This window comes from Mustelus asterias, unplaced genomic scaffold, assembly GCF_964213995.1.
Source record: "Mustelus asterias unplaced genomic scaffold, sMusAst1.hap1.1 HAP1_SCAFFOLD_129, whole genome shotgun sequence".
Taxonomy (NCBI): Eukaryota; Metazoa; Chordata; class Chondrichthyes; order Carcharhiniformes; family Triakidae; genus Mustelus; species Mustelus asterias.
Genome location: NW_027590163.1, coordinates 630,792 through 649,394, shown reverse-complemented (window position 1 = coordinate 649,394; position 18,603 = coordinate 630,792). Strand labels below are relative to the sequence as shown.

The 18,603-nt window shown below is 46.4% G+C and overlaps 1 protein-coding gene across 1 annotated transcript in view; it reads left to right on the top strand.

The window, feature by feature from the left end:
* The first annotated feature begins 2,968 nt into the window (after window positions 1-2,968).
* LOC144484832 (uncharacterized) overlaps window positions 2,969-18,603 on the top strand; it is a 102,259-nt gene continuing 86,624 nt past the window's right edge. Inside the window, exons 1-4 of the mRNA XM_078203193.1 lie at window positions 2,969-3,010; window positions 4,625-4,732; window positions 5,388-6,542; window positions 11,056-11,552. Coding sequence (XP_078059319.1) covers window positions 5,536-6,542; window positions 11,056-11,552 — 1,504 coding nt within the window. The 5' untranslated portion in view covers window positions 2,969-3,010; window positions 4,625-4,732; window positions 5,388-5,535. The remainder of the gene's footprint in view (window positions 3,011-4,624; window positions 4,733-5,387; window positions 6,543-11,055; window positions 11,553-18,603) is intronic.

Genomic DNA, 18,603 nt, shown 5'->3' with positions numbered 1-18,603 from the left:
AAGGATACTACAACTGTTGTGGAGAATCAAACACACAGCTCCACTCTGATACAAACCTTGTTCATAAAACCAACACCTGATCACATAAACCCCAGTGCAATGTAATAGTTATTTGTCTTTAACAGGTCCATTGGACATGACCGCTTTTGCCTGACTGAGACGTAGGATTCTTTCATACTGAAACATCCCAGCCAAGTAATAATTATGAAGATTCAGGACGTGAATACTTTTTCTTTGTAATTCCATAATTCAACCATTGGCCCTTTAGGATAATGTCACTGCCGTATTTGGGGTCTGCAGAAATATACAATTAAACTCTGCCAGGCACTTTATGTGCTTAATGGGCACTTTATATCTTCTCAATGAATTAGGCAATCAATCTTTCCACAGGGCTGATTGTGCCTGAGAACTATCCGACTGGAAAACCTTTTCCACTAAGGCCTCAGAATACTACAGCAGATATACATTGTTCTGGCTGTGGAATTAATTGGATAGATCTTCCAGAGAGCCAGTACAGACATAATGAGCCTAATGGTTTCTATTTGTGCTGTATCATTTTATAAAAGAGTGAATAATCAGCATCAGGGACAGAGAGAGGAACCAGTGACTGTGCGATTGAACCCAGTAAGAAGTCTGACAACACCAGGTTAAAGTCCAACAGGTTTATTTGGTAGCACAAGCTTTTGGAGTGTTCCTTCTTCTTCAGGTAAGTGAAGAGTTGTGTTCACAAACAAGACATACATCGAGACAGACTCAATTTACAAGATAATGGTTGGAATGCGAGTCTTTACAGGTAATCAAGTCTTTACAGGTACAGACAATGTGAGTGGAGAGAAGGTTAAGCACAGGTTAAAGTGGTGTGAATTGTCTCCAGCCAAGACAGCTACTGAGGTTTTGCAAGTCCAGGCAAGCTGTGGGGGTTACAGATAGTGTGACATGAACCCAAGATCCCGGTTGAGGCCGTCCTCATGTGTGCGGAACTTGGCTATCAGTTTTTGCTCTGCGATTCTGCGTTATCGTGTGTCGTGAAGGCCACCTCGGGGAACGTTTACCCGAAGATCAGAGGCTGAATGCCCGTGACTGCTGAAGTGTTCCCCGACAGGAAGAGAACACTCCTGCCTGGTGATTGTTGAGTGGTGTTCATTCATCCATTGTCGTAGCATCTGCATTGTCTCGCCATGCCTCGGGACATCCTTTCCTACAGCTTATCAGGTAGACAATGTTGGCCGAGTCTCAAGAGTATGTACTTTTTCCCTGTGGATGGTGTTCTCACGTGAGATGATGGCATCCGTATCGTCGTGGGGGATGCTGGTGTAGAGTGCTGGGACATCCATTGTGACAGGGAGTGCTCCTTGTTCAACTGCCCCATGTGTGCTGAGTTTCTGTAGGAAGTCCGTAGGGGGTCCTTTGTACAATGGGTTTCAGGATGCCCTTGACGTAGCCGGAGAGGTTCTCACACAGGGTCCCATTGCCTGATACGATGGGACAACTGCGTGTGTTGGCCTTGTGTATCTTCGGGAGGCAGTAGAGATCTCCAACGCGGGGAGTACGTGGGATGAGAGCACGGAGGATGCTTTGGAGGTCTGAATCAAAGGTCTTGATCAGTCTGTTGCGTTGACGGGTGTGTTCTTTGGTCGGATCTGCGGATAACTGTCTGTAGTGTTCCTCGTTGTTCAATGTTGGCACACTTCTTTGCAGTAATTAATTCTGTTCAGTATGACAGTGGCCCCTCCTTTGTCTGCTGGTTTGATGGTCTTGAGAGTGCGGATGGCATTGTGTTGTGCTTGGGTGACGTTCGGGGCTGTCTTGTGAGTGCGGCTGATGAATCTGGCATTGACACACCTCAAACAGACCATTGTCCGCAGCAAACTACCCAGCCTTCAGGAGTGACGAAGACACCATACCACCCTGCCACAGCAACCCCTGCAAGACGTGCCGGATCATCGACAAGGATACCATCATCTCACGTGAGAATACCAACCACTAAGTACACGGTACATACTCTTGCGACTCGGCCAATGTTGTCTACCTGATACAATGCAGGAAAGGATGTCCCGAGGCATGGTATATTGGCGAGACAATGCAGACGCTACGACAATGGATGAATGGACACCGCTCGACAATCACCAGGCAGGAATGTTCTCTTCCTGTCGGGGAACACTCACAGGCATTCAACCTCTGATCTTCGTGTCAACGTTCTCCAAGGCGGCCTTCACGACACACGACAACGCAGAATTGCCGAGCAAAAACTGATAGCCAAATTCCGCACACATGAGGATGGCCTCAACCGGGATCTTGGGTTCACGTCACACTACCTGTAACCCCCATGACTTGCCTGGGCTTGCAAAATCTCACTAACTGTCCTGGCTGGAGACAATTCACACCTCTTTAACCTGTGCTTAACCCTCTCTCCACTCACATTGTCTGTACCTGTAAAGACTTGATTACCTGTAAAGACTCGCATTCCAACCATTATCTTGTAAATTGAGTCTGTGTCTATGAATGCCCTGTTTGTGAACACAACTCTTCACTCACCTGAAGGAGGAACACTCCGAAAGCCTGTGCTACCAAATAAACCTGTTGGACTTTAACCTGGTGTTGTGAGACCTCTTACTGTGTTTACCCCAGTCCAATGCCGGCATCTCCACATCACGATTGAACCCAGCCAGAATCAGCACCATCGAGGAAGGAGAGGAGAAACGGTATAAAAGCTTTGATATCTCTGTGTGGGATCCACAGCAGAACTTTCAGAAATGGAGTACAGCAGATCACCAATTCACAATATTTTGTTAATTTATCTCAAATGTTAACAATTTTATTTTGTATTAACTCTTTGAGATTTCAATGGTGCAGTTATCACCCAGCATTCACTGCGGGTGTGAAAGTGCCCTATTCACTCCACAGGAGGCCAGTACGCCGGCGTGGTGCTGTCTCTGGCGCATGCGTTGTGTCACTTTGCTCGGAGCCCTGCGAGTGAGGGAGATGCTATGTTTTTAGCGGGTGAAAATCGGTGGGGCGGAGGGAGGAATGGAGCCGGGAGTCGGGGTGGGGAGGGAGCGGAGGCTTCACAAACACCCGCTGTAGAACGCAAGGGCCGAATAAGAGCCTGCGGGTCCCGGGTTTGCGGGGATTTTATCCGGGATCAGGCCCAGTGCACCGGTCGCCATCTTTGTTCCGTGGGGAGCAGGGCGCATGCGCGGTCAGTGGGCGGAGCTAAACCAGACAATGCTGGACAACCCCGCAGGTCTGACAGCTTCTGTGGGGAGAGAATCAGAATAGAGGCAATGTTTCCAGTCTGGATGAGCCTTCGTCACAGCTAAGGGGAAAGAGAATCAGAAAAGATTCATACTATGAGGAGGGGGAGTGGAATGGGACAAAGCGAATGGAAATGAGGATAAAGGCGGCTGAGAAGTTGCTAAAAATCAGAGAATCATAGAATCCTACAGTGCAGAAGGCGGCCATTTGGCCCATCGAGTCTGCACCAACCACAATCCCACCCAGGCCCTATCCCCATAACCCCATGCACTTACCAAGCTAGTCCCCCTAACACTAAGGGGCAATTTAGCATGGCCAATCCACCTAACCTGCATATCTTTGGACTGTGGGAGGAAACCGGAGCACCCAGAGGAAACCCACGCAGATATGGGGAGAACATGCAAACTCCACACAGACAGTGACCCAAGCTGGGAATTGAACCCAGGTCCCTGGCGCTGTGAGACAGCAGTGCTAACCAGTGTGTCACCGTGCCGCCCACGGTGGCACAGTGGTTAGCACTGTCCATTAAGAGATCAGAATGTTTTGAATGGCAGAACAGAGGTATAGATGGTTAAGGCAGTGGGCCTGGAGGGGGGAGGCAGAAGAAGGAGAGTGGGAATGGGGAAGTGGAAAAATGGAAGAGAGAAAGAAAGATGATATAAATGGATGAATGAGATGAAAAGATGAAACAAAATTAAGTAAAACTAATGGAAATTCGGTGACGGTGGAGGGGAGAGTTCACGCTTTAAAGTTGTTCACTCAATGTTCAATTTGGAAGGCTGTAAAGTGCCCATTCGGAAGATGAGGTACTGTCCTTTTGGTTTGCTTTGGGGTTCACGTGAACATTGCAAAAGGCCAAGGACAGACGTGTGGACAGGAAGTCAGGGTGGTGTGTTCAAGTGGCAAGCATCTTTGTCTTAGAGCTTTATTTTTAAATGACCTGCTGTTCTAGATTCACCGTTGAGGAGAAACATCATTTCAGGATTTATTTTGTCAAGCACCCAGATAATCTTTTATGCTTCAAGAAGTTCATCTCTCATTTCTCTAAAATTCAATGATTATGGATGCACCCTGTCCAAACTTTCTTCATAAAACAAACACATTTGTGTCCCGAATCAGCTTAGCGCACCTTGTCTGAACTACTCCCAATGTAAACATATTGATCTTAAGTAATCTTACATCAGGAAACAGGAGGAGAGAATATTCCATATTTCTATCCTGGACTGAATGATGGATTTTGGAAACTCCTTTTCCTGGGGTTTAGAAGGGGAGGATTTACACAGCAATCTCAAACGAAGAAAAATGTTTATCTCGTAATTTCAAACCATAGTTGACACATGACTCTTGTAATCTGCTTTTAGGGAGTTAGAGGATTTAGAGACTGCAATTTGTCTCTGACTCCAGTGCTTCTGACATCTTTCCAGCTGCAGGCTCCAGCAGCAAGTTTAAATTTGAAAACAGTGGAATTGTTCCAGAGGTGAGTATTATTGAACACTCATCTACAGTTCAGAATTGTTAGTGCTGTGCTCTGTTATCTGAGCGAGATTCCATGGCTCTGGGGCTGGTGTGATTCACCAGCAAGTTCACACTGAGGAAAGGCCGTTCACCTGCATTGTGTGTGGGAAGGGATTCAGTCGGTCATTCCACCTGCTGACACATCGGTGAGTTCACGTTGGTGAGGGGCCATTTACCTGTTCTGACTATGGAAAGGGATTCACTCAGTCATTGCACCTGCTGAGACACCAGCGAGTTCACAAGTGATGACAAGGGTTGGATTCTGCTGTTATTGCTGCTGTTAATCACATCCAGGATTGAATCACGTTCATTTATCCGAGTCATCAGTGCAGACTTGATGGGCTGAAGAGCCTCTTTCTGCTCTGCAGGGATTCTACTGGTTCTTAAAATTCTGTATGAATTGAACATAATTTCACTATTTCTGATTTCTGTACATCTGGAGATAAATTCCACTCTTTTGTGAGCATTTTGATTGATTTCCTGACTCGCTATGATATTTTAAACTCATTATTCACTTTAAGCCAGTGAGGAAAGAATGTTCCACAGCAACTAGGATTGTCTGTGCTGAGTTTCTGAGCTGTACTGACTGTGATGACATTTGTAAACTCCTTTTACAGGATATTAAAAGGGGAGGATTTGCCAACAGAAATCTCAAACAAAACTTCACATCAAGCTCTAATGGAGTCACTCATTAGGAGAGGGAAACCATTGCCTGTTTAACCATCAGAGTGACAGGAAAAGCACCAAGACGCAGACACCCACAGCATGGGAAAACCGTGGAAATGTGGGGATTGTGGAAAGGGATTCAGATTCCCGTCTGTGCTGGAAACACATCGACGCAGTCACACTGGGGAGAAACCGTTCACCTGCTCCGTGTGTGGGAAAGGATTCGGAGATTCCTCCACCCTGCTGACACACCAGAGAGTTCACACTGGGGAGAGACCGTTCACCTGCTCCAATTGTGGGAAAGGATTCAATCAGTCTTCCAACTTGCTGAAACACCAGCGAGTTCACACTGGGGAGAGACTGTTCACCTGTTCCAGTTGTGGGAAGGGATTCACTCAGTCATCCCATCTGCTGACGCACCAGCGCGTTCACACTGGAGAGAAGCCGTTCACCTGCTCCGTGTGTGGGAAAGGATTCGGAGATTCCTCCAGCCTGCTGAGACACAAGAGAGTTCACACTGGGGAGAGACCATTCATCTGCTCCAATTGTGGGAAGGGATTCTCTCGGTCATCCACCCTGCTGACACATCAGCGAGTTCACACTGGGGAGAGACCATTCACCTGCTCCAGTTGTGGGAAGGGATTCACCCAGTTAGCCACCCTGCGGGCACATCAGCGAGTTCACACTGGGGAGAAGCCATTCACCTGCTCTGTGTGTGGAAAGGGGTTCATTCGGTCATCCCATCTGCTGAGACACCAGCGAGTTCACACTGGGGAGAGACCATTTACCTGCTCAGAGTGTGAGAAGGTATTCAGTGATTTATCTACCCTGCTGACACACCAACGAGTTCACACCGGAGAGAGACCATTTACCTGCTCTGACTGTGGGAAGGGATTCACTCGGACATCCACGCTGCTGATACACCAGCGAGTTCACACTGGGGAGAGACCATTCACCTGCTCCAACTGTGGGAAGGGATTCACTCAGTTATGCACCCTGCTCTCACACCAGCGAGTCCACACTGGAGAGAAGCCATTTACCTGCTCTGTGTGTGGGAAGGGATTCACTCAGTTATCCAGCTTGCTGAAACACCAGCGAGTTCACAAGTGATTACAGGGGTTGGATTCTGCTCTTATTGCTGCTGTAAATCACATCCAGGACTGAAGCATGTTCATTCTAACAGTTGGTGAAGTGGGAGGGTCAGAGGGTTTCTTGCTGTTGGACTGGCCGGTCTCTCAATTTTCATTCCAGTGGCTGATTCCCTTTGAGCGAGGGCACATTTCCACTGAAATGATCCACAAAAGCAGATGTCAGGTGAGACTGAGATGATGAAAAAAATTCTTAACTCAAAGGACAGTGAACTTGTGGAATTCTCTACCACAGAAGGCTGTGGAATCCAAGTCACTGAATATATTCAAGGAAGAGATAATTTTTGTTTTAGATTTTAATGGCTTCAAGCGGTGTGGGGAGAATATGGCATTGAGATCGAGGATCAGCCATGATCATGTTGAATGGTGGAGCAGACTCGAATGGCCTGCTCCTAGTTTCTATAGATTACATTAATTTTATCCTGGATAGTAAATAGTCTTTTTCCTCCCACTATAGGTGTCTTGTCTTTTATCCGTCCTCGTTCTGAGGGTTGGCCGCACTCTGAACAATCTTTCTCCACTGATTTCTCAGCTGCTCTCACTGCCTGTCCCATCGGGAGGCCGGTCCACATTCCGATATTATCCACCCATCTCGGGCCTTCCTTGCACACATTTTCCAGGTGTTCTGTCTCACATTACCTCTTTTTCCAAACACTCCCTCCCTATTCACAATACCTGTCCAAAATAGGTGAGCTTCCTGGATGTCAGAGCCTCAAACAGGTTCCGGTGAACACCAGCTTTCTCCAGCACCCACTCATTCACCCACTTTGCCGTCCGTGACACACGGAATATCCGTCCGAGTCCTTTCATTTCAAACTTTTTTATTGGAGCCTCGTCACTCTTACTGATAGTCCAGCTTTCACAGACACACATTAGCACCGGCCACACAAGGGCTTTCAGAAGGTGAATGTTCATCGTAACCGAGATGCTGTGGCTGCTCCGCACTGTTTTCACTGAGATCACAACAGCCGTGACCCTTAAGTCTGGCCTGAATTTATCTGATAGATTCTGCATCTACCACTGCAGTCAGATCTCAAATAAATACATTAGTCTCTGTTCCATTGAGTCTACAGCACAGGGCCGGGCCAGCCGGCTCAATCGGTCTGTGTCAGTATTTATGCTCCACATGAGCCTCCACCCACTGTTATCCATCTCCACCCCCCCCCCCCCCCCCCCCACCCTTCAGCATATCCTTCTATTTCTTTCTCCCTTATGTGGGCGGCACGGTAGCACAGTGGTTAGCACTGCTGCTTCACAGCTCCAGTGACCTGGGTTCAATTCCCGGCTTGGGTCACTGTCTGTGTGGAGTTTGCACATTCTCCTCGTGTCTGCGTGGGTTTCCTCCGGGTGCTCCGGTTTCCTCCCACAGTCCAAAGATGTGCGGGTTAGGTTGATTGGCCATGCTAAAGTTGCCCCTTAGTGTTCTGAGATGCGTAGGTTAGAGGGATTAGTGGGTAAATATGTAGGGATATGGGGGTAGGGCCTGGGGGGATTGTGGTCGGTGCAGGCTCGATGGGCCCAAAGGCCTCTTTCTGCACTATAGGGTTTCTATGATTTCTATGATTCTATGATGTATGTATCTAGCTTCCCCTTCAATGTATTCTTGCTGTTCAACTCAACCACTTGTTGTGTACCAAGTTCCACATTCTCTTTTATTTGGGGGCGCGGTCAACCTGCTGACAGACCGGTGAGTTCACACTGGGGAGAGACCATTTACCAGATTGATTCCAGGGATGAAGGAAAAGATGAGCTCTCATTATCGATTTGATTTGATTTGATTTATTGTCACATGTATTAACATACAGTGAAAAGTATTGTTTCTTGCACGCTATACAGACAAAACATACCGTTCATAGAGAAGGAAATGAGAGAGTGCAGAGTGCAGTGTTACAGTCATAGCTAGGGTGTAAGAAATTGCATTCAAGCATTGTTAGAGAGTTTAAAAGAGTTAGAATGAAATTTTAGAAGCATAGAACGAGAGTAAAAGTTAGAATTAGAAGGTATGCTGGGCACAGCTTGCAAGAAGTTGCCTCGCTCCGGCGCCATCTTGGAATCTATCTTACAAGATAGGAAAGATGTAGCAGCATTGGAGGCAGTTCAGAGGAGGTTCACCAGATTGATTGAAGACATGAGGACTTTGTTGTGTGAAGAGATATTGAACAGTTTAGGCCTATACTCTGTGGAATTTAGAAGAATAAGGGGAGATCAGATTAAGATATATAGGATGATAAAAGGTATGGATAAAGTAGACGTGGAGTGGATGCTTCCTCTTGTGGAGCAACAAAGAACAAAGAAAATTACAGCACAGGAACAGGCCCTTCGGCCCTCCAAGCCTGCTTCCTCCTCGGAAGAGAGGTCATAGTCTTAGGATAAGGGGTAGCAAATTTAAAATAGAGTTGAGGAGAAACTACTTCTCCCAAAGGGTTGTGAATCCATGGAATTCACTACTCCAAAGTGTGGTGGATGCTGGGACAGTGAGTAAATTTAAGGAGAAGTTAGACAGATTTTTAATTGGTAATGGGTTGAAGAATTGTGGGGAGAAGGCAGGAAAATGGGGATGAGGAGCATATCAACCATGATCGAATGACAGAGCGGACTCGATGGGCCAAATGGCCTAATTCTGCTCCTATATCTTACGAACTTATGAACACAGTTTTAAGATTTTGGAAAGAGACACGGGGGACAATGAGGAAGGTTTTTTTACACAGTAAGCGGTAATGAGCTGGAACTCAACACTTAAACTCAAAGGCTGATGATATCCAGGCCCTGATGAATGGAGTTTCCTCTGAATGTTGAGGCCTCCCCTCCCACCCACTGCCCCTAACGCTGCCTCCGCTTATCCGCCTCCTTCCCGCCTGAAGATCACACAAACAAGCGCCTGTCCCTGGACATGAGCCACACTGCGCATGCTCAGCGTCACAATGTTCGGGAATGATTGACAGCAGGTCCAGACCAATAGGAAGAGGGGGTGGGACTGGCGGACCGAGCGGGAGCGGCTGGTCCTCCAACCAATCGGAGTGAATGAGGAGCGGGACCTGAAGCATGCGCAGTGCGGGTAATGGGGAGGGCCGGACGGTTAGAAGTCGGATCCGAGATGAAACGAGGTGGAGTGTGGTGCGCAGAGAGCGATGGATCTGGCAGGTGGGTGGAGAGGCTTCGTAAACATGTTGTTCAAACTCACACCCCAGAAAAGAACGTATCGGTCCCTCTGTTCGTCCGAAATGGGGCCGCAACTTGTAGTGTTGGGCCTGGGCTGACTGCTGCCATTCTGTCGGTGGGAATGTGCATCTGTGTCGGGCATCTTTGTTAGGGGCAATGTGCAACAGGACGCTGGCGCTGCCGCCATCTTTGTAGGGGGCAATGTTGACAATGAGTGGGAGGAGCTTGTTCCCCATTGTTCAGAATGAAGACAACTTGTCTTTCAAACTGCATCAACCCTCTGACCCGGGTAATCTGACCCTGCATTACCCTGGTATGGAGTCTAGCAACAAAGGACTTTAACCTGGTGTTGTTAGACTCCTTACTGTGTTTACCCCAGTCCGGGATAAGGTTTGCCTTATCCGGGCTGCTGAAACACCAACAAATTCGAAGTAACTGCAGTGATTGGATTTTGGCGTGAATCATATCCAGACTGAACCAGTTCATTTGGGTTTGTTTCTGCTGAATTGCAAAATAACTCCAGCTCTGCTATAGGTGTTAATATAATAATCTTAGTGATATGTAATCAGAACCTCAGCTTGGGATGAAATTTAACAACCAGCTAATGAACTGTCTGGTTCAGCCTCAAAGAGTTACAACAGAGAGAGTAGGTGGGGAGTGGATTTTGTTGCAAGCACTGAAGACAGTGGCTTTCCTCTTCCCAGTATTGAATTGGAGGACGTTTCTGCTCAACGAGCACTGGATGTCAGACACGATAGGATGGTGTGTTACTTGGAGGGGAACCTGGAAGTGTTCGTGTTCACACACACCTGATGATCTGGACCTTCTAGGTGGGTGAGCTAATGATTCCTTCAAAGCTCGGGTCGAGTTGGAGATACATAAAAGCCTCGCCTTCAATACTTCCTGCTCCTACCTCTCTATCTTTCTCTTCCTTGCTCCCCTCATTGATCCCAGAGTCTTGTGTTGGTTCAGACCTGGTGTAGACCCAGACTGCATGAGCAGGTTTCCTCGCCTGAAGGACACTAGTTGGGTTTTTATGACAATCCAGCTGTTTTCATGGTCATCTTTTCCTAGTGCCAGCTCCACAAATTACCAGATTCATTCAGCTCAATTTCACAACTTGCCTTTGAGTTTTGTGGGTTCTCTCTCACTCCCTTTTTTTCTGTTTTAAATCAATTTCACAGGGTATTGGAAGTTGAGGATTTGCAGTTGGGAAATTTGAACATCACATCAGGATCTGAGAGTCGCCCAATTCATCAGAACCTCAGTATTATCAGAATTTGAACATGGAAGGTAAAAGCACTGTTAAGAGTGGGGAGAAACCGTACACGTGCTCTGAGTGTGGACAAGGCTACAGCCGATCATCTGGCCTGTTGAAACACAAGCACATTCACTCTGGAGAAAGACCCTATAAATGTGGGGATTGTGGGAAGGGATTCAGTTACTCATTTGAACTGAAAGCTCATGGGCGAAACCACTCTGGGGAGCGACAGTTCACCTGTCCCGTGTGTGGGAAGGGATTCACTCAGTCATCCAGTCTGGTGACACATCAGCGAATTCACACCGGGGAGAGGCCATTCATCTGCTCTGACTGTGGAAAGCGATTCACTCATTCATACAACCTGCTGAACCACCGGAGAGTTCATACCGGAGAGAGGCCTTTCCTCTGCTCTGACTGCGGGATGGGATTCACTCACTCATCGAACCTGCTGGCACATGAGCGAGTTCACACTGGGGAGAAGCCATTCACCTGCCCAGAGTGTGAGAAAGGATTCACTCGGTTAGCCAACCTGCGGAAACACCAGCGCAGTCATACTGATGAGAAACCTGGTTTTGTTTAGCAATGCAAATGTTTATTAACTGTTGTAGGCAACTGAATGTGTATTTTATTAACTTTATCTGTCAGCAGCGATGAAGGTGCAAACATTGTTCATTAGGATAATTGAAAGGCAGAACCAAACCTTTTTGGAATGCTCTCGATGGATGGTGTTTGAGCCAACAGCTTGCGCTTTTCCTGGCCGGTTGAAACTCTGGTGGTGGGTGGTGCATCAGGTGGAGGATTTCCAGAAACAGGCATCCCCATTTCATGTGTACTTTGGATTGGATCTTCTTGATGAGGTGTTGGAGCAACTGCCTTATCCTCAGATTGGTCATCACCACCACTGGTCTTCTGCATGTAGTATAGGATTTCATCGTTTTCTGCCTCCCAAGCTGAGAAGTGACCAGCACTCATCCGATGTTGTACGGGAGTCTTTGTTATTCTGTACTTGCAACTTGTCCTGGGAGTGAGTGATGGCAATATTTTTGGAGATAAACTCATTTTTCTTTTCGGAATGCTCTCGATGGATGGTGTTTCATCCAAACGCTTGCGCTTTTCCTGGCCGGTTGAAACTCTGGTGGTGGGTGGTGCATCAGGTGGAGGATTTTGAGAAATAGACAGCCACGTTTCATGCATCTTATGTCTGCTCATTTGGACTGGATCTTCTTGATGAGGTGTTGGAGCAACTGCCTTATCCTTAGATATCACCACCACTGGTCTTCTGCATGTAGTATAGGACTTCATCGTTTTCTGCCTCCCAAGCTGAGAAGTGTCCAGCACTCATCCGATGTTGTACGGGAGTCATTGTTATTCTGTACTTGCAACCTGTCCTGGGAGTGAGTGCAGGCGATACTTCTGGAGATAGACTCCTTTTTCTTTTCGGAATGCTCGCGATGGATGGTGTTTGAGCCAACAGCTTGCACTTTTGCTGGCCGGTTGAAACTCTGGTGGTGGGTGGTGCATCAGGTGGAGGATTTTGAGAAACACGCATCCCCATTTCATGCGTACTTTGGATTGGATCTTCTTGATGAGGTGTTGGAGCAACTGCCTTATCCTCAGATTGGTCATCACCACCACTGGTCTTCTGCATGTAGTACAGGATTTCATCGTTTTCTGCCTCCCAAGCTGAGATGTGTCCAGCACTCATCCGATGTTGTACGGGAATCTTTGTTATTCTGTACTTGTCCTGGGAGTGAGTGCAGGCAATATTTTAGGAGATAAACTCATTTTTCTTTTCAGAATGCTCTCGATGGATGATGTTTGCGCCAACAGCTTGCACTTTTCCTGGCCGGTTGAAACTCTGGTGGTGGGTGGTGCATCTGATAGAGTTATTGGTGATGTCCTTTCTAAGTAGTTGAATATGCGCTTTGCTGAAGCGCTTTCACAGATGGCAAACTTTGAAGACCTCTTTGGGGGTTGCTTTACTGGATATCTGATACTCGTAATTTGTGGTGTGGACTTTTTGAAATCGTTGGCCAGGGTTCATTATTGCACTCATGTACGAATCACACCGAGGAAGTATGTTTTCCAAATGACTGGCATCCATTTTGTCTCCTTTGAATTTACAATCAGATTACATATGTTACGGTGTTTTTGGATTTCCAAAAGGCGTTTGATAAGGTGCCCCATAAAAGGCTGCTGAAGAAGATTAGGGCACACGGAGTTGGGGGTAGTGTGTTAAAGTGGATTGGGGACTGGCTATCCGACAGGAAGCAATGAGTCGGAATAAATGGGTGTTTTTCCGGTTGGAGGAAGGTAACTAGTGGCGTGCCGCAGGGATCGGTACTCGGGCCGCAACTGTTCACCATTTATATAGATGATCTGGAGGAGGGGACGGAGTGTAGGGTAACGAAGTTTGCAGACGACACAAAGATAAGTGGAAAAGTGAATCGTGTGGAGGACGGAGAAGATCTGCAGAGAGATTTGGACAGGCTGAGTGAGTGGGCGAGGATATGGCAAATGGAGTATAACGTTGATAAATGCGAGGTTATACACTTTGGAGGAAATAAAAACAAATGGGATTACTATCTCAATGGAAACAAATTAAAACATGCTACCATGCAAAGGGACCTGGGGGTCCTTGTGCATGAGACGCAAAAGCCCAGTCTGCAGGTACAACAGGTGATCAAGAAGGCAAATGGGATGTTGGCCTATATCGCGAGGGGGATAGAATATAAAAGCAGGGATGTCTTGATGCATCTGTAAAGGGCATTGGTGAGGCCGCAGCTGGAATACTGTGTGCAGTATTGGTCCCCTTATATGAGGAAGGATATATTGGCATTGGAGGGAGTGCAGAGAAGGTTCACCAGGTTGATACCGGAGATGAGGGGTTTGGATTATGAGGAGAGGCTGAGGAGATTGGGTTTGTACTCGTTGGAGTTTAGAAGGATGAGGGGGGATCTTAAGGAGACTTATAAGATAATGCGGGGGCTGGATAGGGTGGAGGCGGAGAGATTCTTTCCACTTAGTAAGGAAGTTAAAACTAGAGGACACAGCCTCAAAATAAAGGGGGGTCGGTTTAAGACAGAGTTGAGGAGGAACTTCTTCTCCCAGAGGGTGGTGAATCTCTGGAATTCTCTGCCCACTGAGGTGGTGGAGGCTACCTCGCTGAATATGTTTAAAGCGCGGATGGATGGATTCCTGGTCGGTAAGGGAATTAAGGGTTATGGGGATCAGGCGGGTAAGTGGTACTGATCCACGTCAGATCAGCCATGATCTTATTGAATGGCGGGGCAGGCTCGAGGGGCTAGATGGCCTACTCCTGCTCCTATTTCTTATGTTCTTATGTTCTTAAATGTGTCTAGAAACAACATTGTATACACTGGGTTTTGCAGGGTTGTCGATGTATGTTCTCCCCCTATTAACTATAATAGGTGGAGGATTTTGAGAAACAGGCATCCCCATTTCATGCGTACTTTGGATTGGATCATTGATCGCGCCCAGCAATGCATTGCGATCAGAAGAAAAATCCCCACGAATTCCAAATGAAAATATAGATCAAAACTCCTTTCTACGAATATAGTCAGGCTTTTGGTAGTAATCAAATGGAACAGGCTGTTGTTTAATTGAACAACTAAAACGTCTTATTTTTGTTTCAACTGAGTCTGTAATAAAGCTGGAACCGATCACTTGTCTGAAACCTGTTTGAATGCTCAACTCCAGGAAGTGCTGTAGACAATTGGAGGAACTAATATCCCATCAATGTGTTCACACTGACAAGAGACTTTGGGACTGGGTTCAGCTCAACTCACTGTAAACCAGCACACTGATGCTGGGGAGAGGCTGTTCACCTGCTCAGCGTGTAGGAAGGGATTTATTTGTTTGCCCAACCTGTTGACATACCTGAGAGTTCACATGTAATTACTATGATTAGATTCTTCTGTTAATAACATCCAGGACTGAACTATGTTCTTGGGTCTGTTTCTGATGATGTCAATAAACTCCACTTCAGGTGGAGGTTAATATTCTGGATAAAGGATAAATAAATCAGCTTTGTGTTAAGCACAGTGTGACAAGTCCTTTTACTGTCACCAACATAAGTTAGTTCCTTTTGAAATTCTCTCCCTCCCCGTCTCCTCCAACAAGTGTGAGGAGCTCATGGAGCTTCTTTGTCACTAAGATTGAGACAATCTGATCAGCTGCCTCTGCTGATTCACTCCCTTCCACTGGCCCATGGAGCCAAACTGTATCTAAAAGCTCCTCCTTCCTTGAGCCTTAAACTTGCCTCTTTCTTTAGTTTTTCTCCTATCTCGTCTCATCCCTTCCAGAGCTCACCTTCTCGGTGAGACTCACCCTCTGCTCCCTTCACTCTATTCTCACTAAGTTGCTGACCATCACCTTCCCCATGTGAGCTGATTGTTTTAATTGTTCCCTTGCCTCAGGTCCTGTCACTCTGCAAAACTGCCAACATCAGCCTCCTCCTCAATGAACCAGCTCCTGATCCCACCGTTTGTGCAAACTAGCGCCCCATCTCCAACTTCCCTACCTCTCTAAGATCATTGAATGTCTTGGAAAATGGAGTTTGAGGGGAAACTCACAGGAAAAATCTCACAATAAAATTTCTCCAAGTTTATGAAATAGGAAAGGGCAGCTGAAGTGAGGATTGGTCCCTCAGCAGGTAAGACTGAACAATCATGGGAATGAAGGAAATGGCCCAGACTCTGAACAAAATATTTGTCCCGTTTTCAGTGAAAGACACAAAATACAATTGTGTTGGAAGCAGTTCAGAGAAGATTCACTGGGCTGATTCCTGGGATGAAGGGGTTACTTTATGAGGAAAGGTTGGGTCTGCACACAGACTTTAGAAGATTGAGAGCTGATCTTATTGAAACCTAAAATTCAAGGGGGGGCTCGACAGGTTGGATGCTGAGAGGATGTTTCCCCTCATGGAAATCTCAAACTGGAGGCTGGGTTTAATAATAAGGGAGGTGAGGAGGAATTTCTTCTCATTCACTTTGGAATTCTCTCTCCTTGGAGAGCACTGGAGCTGGATCATTGAATACATTCAAGGGTGAGTTACACAGAGCTTTGATCAAAAGGGAGTTGAGGGAACGGGAGCGAGGCAGGAATGTGGAGTTCAGGCTGCAATCAGCCATAATCTGATCAGCCACAATCTCATTGAATGGCAGAGCAACCCCAGTGGGTGAAATGTCGACTCCTGCGCCTGTTTCTTATAAACTTCTGAAAAGGAAGGAGCTGCAGCAAGCAGCATAATTAAGGACCCACACATCCTGGACATTCTCTCTTCCACTTTCATCCATTGGAAAAAAGGATACAAAAGTCTGAGGTCACGTACCAACTGATATAAGAATAGCATTTTCCATGCTGCCATCAGACTTTTGAATGGACCTATCTCACACTAAGTTGATTTTTCTCTACACCCTAGCTATGACTGTAACACTACATTCTGCAATCTCTCATTTCCTTCTCTATGAACGGTATGCTTTGTATAGCGTGCAAGAAACAATACTTTTCACTATATACTAATACATGTAACAATAATAAATCAAATCAAAATGCCACCATAAATAAAATACATGATCTGGAATATCCATGAGAATGCAATCCTGAAATTACAAAAAGGATTGATTCAGGCATCTCACCTTCCTGAGACACCAGTGAGCTCACATTACAGTGAAGTCAATTCTGCAGTGATCACTTGTGATACTACTGTGCATTTAAGGAAGGTATTTTAATCCTGATTCTCTGGGGGGTTTTTGTATTGTTGCCGTGATGTCTGATGAAAGCACAATGGGCCTTTTTGTTTATCTGTAATTTGGGCCGAATGGAATGTCCTGGAGTTTTACGAGTTTATGTCCCTTTTGAATTGTTGTGGGAAGATTGATTGACAGGTCAAGGTCAGGTGGTTCCTTCACAGAGGAATCCAAGGATTCACTTTCAGTTTTAGGTAGAAGCTGTTAGATCCCAGACTGAAAAGCAGTATTTCTGTGTCTCTCCCTGGTATTAGAAATTCTGCTGGCTCGATGGAAGCAGTCTTTCTTGCCTTTCTGGAGTGAAAATTTTGCTGAGAGTGGTTTGCTAGCTCGAGGCAAGCAGTGGCTCTATCTCTACCTCGACGGTGCTGGGAGCTACAGGACGGGGAAGTCAGCATTTCAATTCTCCATCCAAAGGACTAATTCACAGCAGGTGTTGCAGAGCTGCAAAATCACGTGAGCATCCGCATTTTCTGTGCTAAACCAAAACCATGTGTGTATGTTGATAAGAATGTTGTGTTGGAACAGTACATTGAGCTGTTAATGTTTACACAATATCATGTTTTTTTTCTTGTTTGTAATTGGTAAAAGCTCTTGCTAAGTTTCTTTCTATGTGTTAATTGTATTTTTAAATAAACTTTGTTTGATAAAAGCTCCCCAGTGGCTCACTTGAATCATACCTGGAGTGAAACATCTCATGCTTACCCGTGCCAAAGTCAAAATGCAAAGCTTATGATCTGGGATGACTTCATAAAACACCTTGGAGTTTCTGACCTGGATTATAACGCACTGCTATGTGGACACTCTCGTTCTTCACTAATTCCCATCTCCTACTGTCTGGCAGATTGGAGAGGGACTGTAAACTTGGGTTTCTGTATTTAGTTCCTAATTTGATTGATTGTCACTCTAACCCCAGTCTTCGTGCCGTCACACCAAATAAATAATTAAAACTAATTGGGACTTAAATGGTGGTGAGTATACCCAGCATTCTCTGTGATGGGGAAAGTCCCCTCTCTACATCATGGGAGACGAATGCACAATAACAGCGTTGGATTGTTTGGAGCATGCCCAAGGTGAGTGATGGTGAAGAAGAGATTTTTCTCCCATTTGCTGCCGGTAAGTGGTGGCAGAGGCAGCGAGATATGAGGGAGCGGTGGAGCTGGCAGGTTGATGGAGGGGTCATTAACACCCGGGATTGGTAGCAAATCTGGAATAAAACCCTGCAGGCCCTGCATTTGCAGCTCCAGGAATTCTGCTCCAGACCAGGATCAGATTAATGGCTGCCATTTTGTTTCAACAGGGAGCAGAACACACGTGTGGTCACCTTGACACAACAGCGAGGGGGCGGGGCTTCAGAGTCCCAGTGACCAGGAGAGAAAATCATTGATTTTACTGTTAGGCTGCAGGCAGGAGCTGGAGATCTGAACACAGAGGAGAGGGAGGGAGAAAACTGGGAGTGGAGGAAAGAAATGGTGGAGATGGTGAAATAAAAACAGAAAACGCTGGAAAAGCTCTCGGTCTGGCAGCATCTGTTGAGAGAGAAACAGAGCTAATGTTTCATGTCCAACGTGACTCTTCTGAAGAAGAATGAGAAAGGGCGGCTGGTCCTCCAACCAGAGAGAGAGTGTCAGAGGCAGCTCTGAGCAAGAGCTCCCTCATTGGCTGTGCCGGGTCTGTCACCGGAAACAGCCGAGAAGCTGTCGCCAGTTTATACCCGGGACCAGAAGCTGCTTATTCTCAATTAAACAGGGAATTCCTGGAAACACACTGCAGCTCCTTCTCTATCTGAAGATCCAATGTCTGTTGTATAATTGTCCCAGGGTTAACA